Genomic DNA, 3,182 nt, shown 5'->3' on the forward strand with positions numbered 1-3,182 from the left:
TTTGGGGGGGGGGGGGGGAGGCATTGTTTTTTAGAAGAAAGATTATATCTCTCAAGTTTCAGGGAAACTGCGTCTGTGGCTCCTGGAGCTCTAATCAGATTTGCAAAATCACTCCTCTACCCTGAGAGCCTACGGATGAAGAAATAGGCAGAGGTATAAAGTTGATTGCTGGCTTATTTCACATTATTTCAGTTTGGTAGGAGAGCTGGGATTTAAGTGGCAACCCCTGGCTAATGGGCTTTTGTACTGTGCGTCCAGCCTGCGTTAACCCTTCGCCTCCTGTTCTCTGCTTGCAGCCCTATGATTTCCTCATCATCTCCCCCTCCACCCGCTGAACTTGGACTTCAGATCTGACCCCAGACCTGTCCACTATCTCGGGAGGGCCCTCCTCCCCTCCCGTCCAGCAAGATGCCGATCCTCAAGCAGCTGGTGTCCAGCTCAGTGCACTCCAAGCGCCGTTCCCGCGTGGACCTCACGGCGGAAATGATCAGCGCCCCACTGGGTGATTTTCGCCACACTATGCACGTGGGCCGAGCCGGAGATGCCTTTGGGGACACCTCCTTCCTCAATAGCAAGGCTGGTGAGCTTGATGGCCAGTCCCTGGATGAACAGGCCTCCTCCTCCTCCTCTTCCAAACGCGGTCTTCTGTCCCGCAAGTTCCGGGGCAGCAAGCGGTCACAGTCGGTGACCAGGGGGGACCGGGAACAGAGGGACATGCTGGGCTCCCTGCGGGACTCAGCCCTCTTCGTCAAGAATGCCATGTCCCTGCCCCAGCTCAATGAGAAAGAGGCGGCGGAGAAGGGCTCCAGCAAGCTGCCCAAGAGCCTGTCGTCCAGCCCCGTGAGGAAGGCAAGTGCCGGGGAGGGCGGCGAGGACGAGGCGGGCGAGGCGGAGGTGGTGGCCCGGCGGAACGGGGCTGCGGGTCCCCACTCCCCCGACCCCCTCCTGGACGAGCAGGCCTTCGGGGACCTGACCGATCTGCCCGTCGTGCCCAAGGCCAGCTACGGGCTGAAGCACGCCGAGTCCATCATGTCCTTCCACATCGACCTGGGGCCCTCCATGCTAGGCGATGTCCTCAGCATCATGGACAAGGAGGAGTGGGACCCCGAGGAGGAGGAGGAGGAGGACGGCGGCTACCACGGCGACGAGGGCCCCGGCAGGCTCCCCCAGGCTCCCCCTTCTGCAGCAGCGGCCTCTCCCCTGGCAAGGCAGGAAGGCAAGGCCAGCCGGGAATTGCCATCGCGACCCTCCCGTGCTCTGGAGGACGAGGGGTGGGCGGCGGCGGCCCCCAGCCCCGGCTCGGCCCGCAGCGGGGGCAGCCACACCACGCGGGACAGCAGCTCCCTGTCCAGCTGCACCTCGGGCGTCCTGGAGGAGCGCAGCCCTGCCTTCCGGGGGCCCGACCGGGCCCGGGCCACTCTCCCGAGGCAGCCAGACAAGGACTTCTCCTTCATGGATGAAGAAGAGGAGGATGAGATCCGCGTGTGAGGCGGGCCACCAAGCTCCTGGCTGCACCTTCTCCCTGTGCCCACCCCACTGCGACCTTTGACCTTACCATGCAGGGACAGCCAAGAGCCTCGCTTCCGGCCACGGACCCTGGACCTCGTGGATGGGGGCCCTCGGAGGGCTTGAGGAGCTGGCGTGGGTGCCGAAGTCGCCTGATGTCATTACACACCCTGCCCTCCCCGCAGCCGTCTGGGCCCCCGCTCTGTGTTCTCGCAGCAGGGATCGGTTTTCCTCTCTCTGCCTCCTTTTCCTCCACCCTGGCCTCAAATGGATGCCAGATGTCAACCTGAGTTCCTGCCACGTGCAGCAATAGCAGGTCAGCCCACGGGCAGCCTGGACTCCAAGGCTAAGGACACTTGTCTCTCCTTTTCTCTCCTGGTGTGTCTGCTGTGACCGGTGGTGGCTGCCAGGGAAATGTGTGCAGCAGGAGGAAGGGGGTGGCCACACGTTCCAGCCTCTCTCTCCATCCCTGGCTCCTGCATGGGAAGCTTAGAGCCTCTTGGAGTCAAGCCCACCAGGTGGCCAGCCACAAACATGTACACTAATAAACGCAGCCCCCTTCCAGGGGAAGACACAGGATGGGGAATGGAAGGAAAGCCCCCTGGGCTTCTTGAATTTTCAAGAGGGGCCCTTGCAGGATGACACTAGGAACAGGGCTGGGATACTTGCTCCAGTCCCTGTGGGTTTGTTTGCTCTTTATTATTGTTTAAATCCTTATAGAGCAATATCAGGAACAGTGTTAATAGGTCTGCCACCAGAGGGAAAATAGAATCCTTTTAGAAAAATTTTATGCGAAGTCTCCTCCTCTTGAAAAGTCACAGTGAATATTAGCATACTTAAGTCTGGGACGTCCTGTGGCCAAGAAACCAGCTCAACTTTAGTGCTTCCAGATTTTATTTAGCACTATATGGGGTGGGTGTCGTGTGTTTGTCCCCACCCCTCTCCCGTAGCTATTAACAGCTGAAGACCAGTGTAGAAAATTTCTGGAAAATGACTTTTTAAAAATAGTATATCAATTCTGGGGGGTGGGGGAAAGCTGGTGTTTTTTTGTTTTGTTGTGTTTTGTTTTGTTTGGCGGCTGGCCTGAATAGGGATCCAAAGCCTTGACCTTGATGTTATCAACACCAAACTCTAACCAACCAAGCAACCAGCCAGCCCTGGAAAGCTGGTTTTTGACTGGGCTACCCCTTCCCCTCCCTGCACACCCTCTGTACTGACTGTTTCCCCTTCCTGTCTCAGGCTCCCTCCCCCAGGGTAGGGTGGGACAAAGTCCCTAAGGGTAGGGTGGCCAAATTTAGCAAACAAAACAAAAACAGAATGCTGGGTTAAATTTGAATTTCAGGTACACAAAGACAATGTTTTAGTGTTAATGTGTCCCATGCGATACCTGAAACATACGAGAAATTATTTGTTGTTTTTCTGAAATTCAAGTTTCACTCTGCATCCTGTAACTCGACCCAAGGGAAGTGACTGCAAGCTTGGGTGTGAGCCCCAGGGTTGACTGCTGATCATTTTTCTGTCCTGGGAACAGGCTGACCCATCTCCCTGGTCTGCACAAAGCCAGTAGAGGGAGGGACAGACAGAACTAAGTGCAACCCGGGCTTCAGCCAACCGGTGGGCCTGGCGGGCGTAGCTGCTCTGGCCTTCCACGTCTTGCCAGATCCTGACTCTGAGAC

At 57.3% G+C, this 3,182-nt stretch overlaps 1 protein-coding gene across 1 annotated transcript in view; it reads left to right on the forward strand.

Moving 5' to 3' along the window:
* The window catches only part of CDC42EP4 (CDC42 effector protein (Rho GTPase binding) 4), a 25,068-nt gene extending 22,514 nt beyond the window's left edge, over positions 1–2,554 (forward strand). The window contains exon 2 of the mRNA XM_008576068.1: positions 297–2,554. Coding sequence (XP_008574290.1) covers positions 409–1,488 — 1,080 coding nt within the window. The 5' untranslated portion in view covers positions 297–408 and the 3' untranslated portion in view covers positions 1,489–2,554. The remainder of the gene's footprint in view (positions 1–296) is intronic.
* The last annotated feature ends 628 nt before the right edge of the window (positions 2,555–3,182 follow it).

This window comes from Galeopterus variegatus, unplaced genomic scaffold, assembly GCF_000696425.1.
Source record: "Galeopterus variegatus unplaced genomic scaffold, G_variegatus-3.0.2 Scaffold1283, whole genome shotgun sequence".
Lineage (NCBI taxonomy): Eukaryota > Metazoa > Chordata > Mammalia > Dermoptera > Cynocephalidae > Galeopterus > Galeopterus variegatus.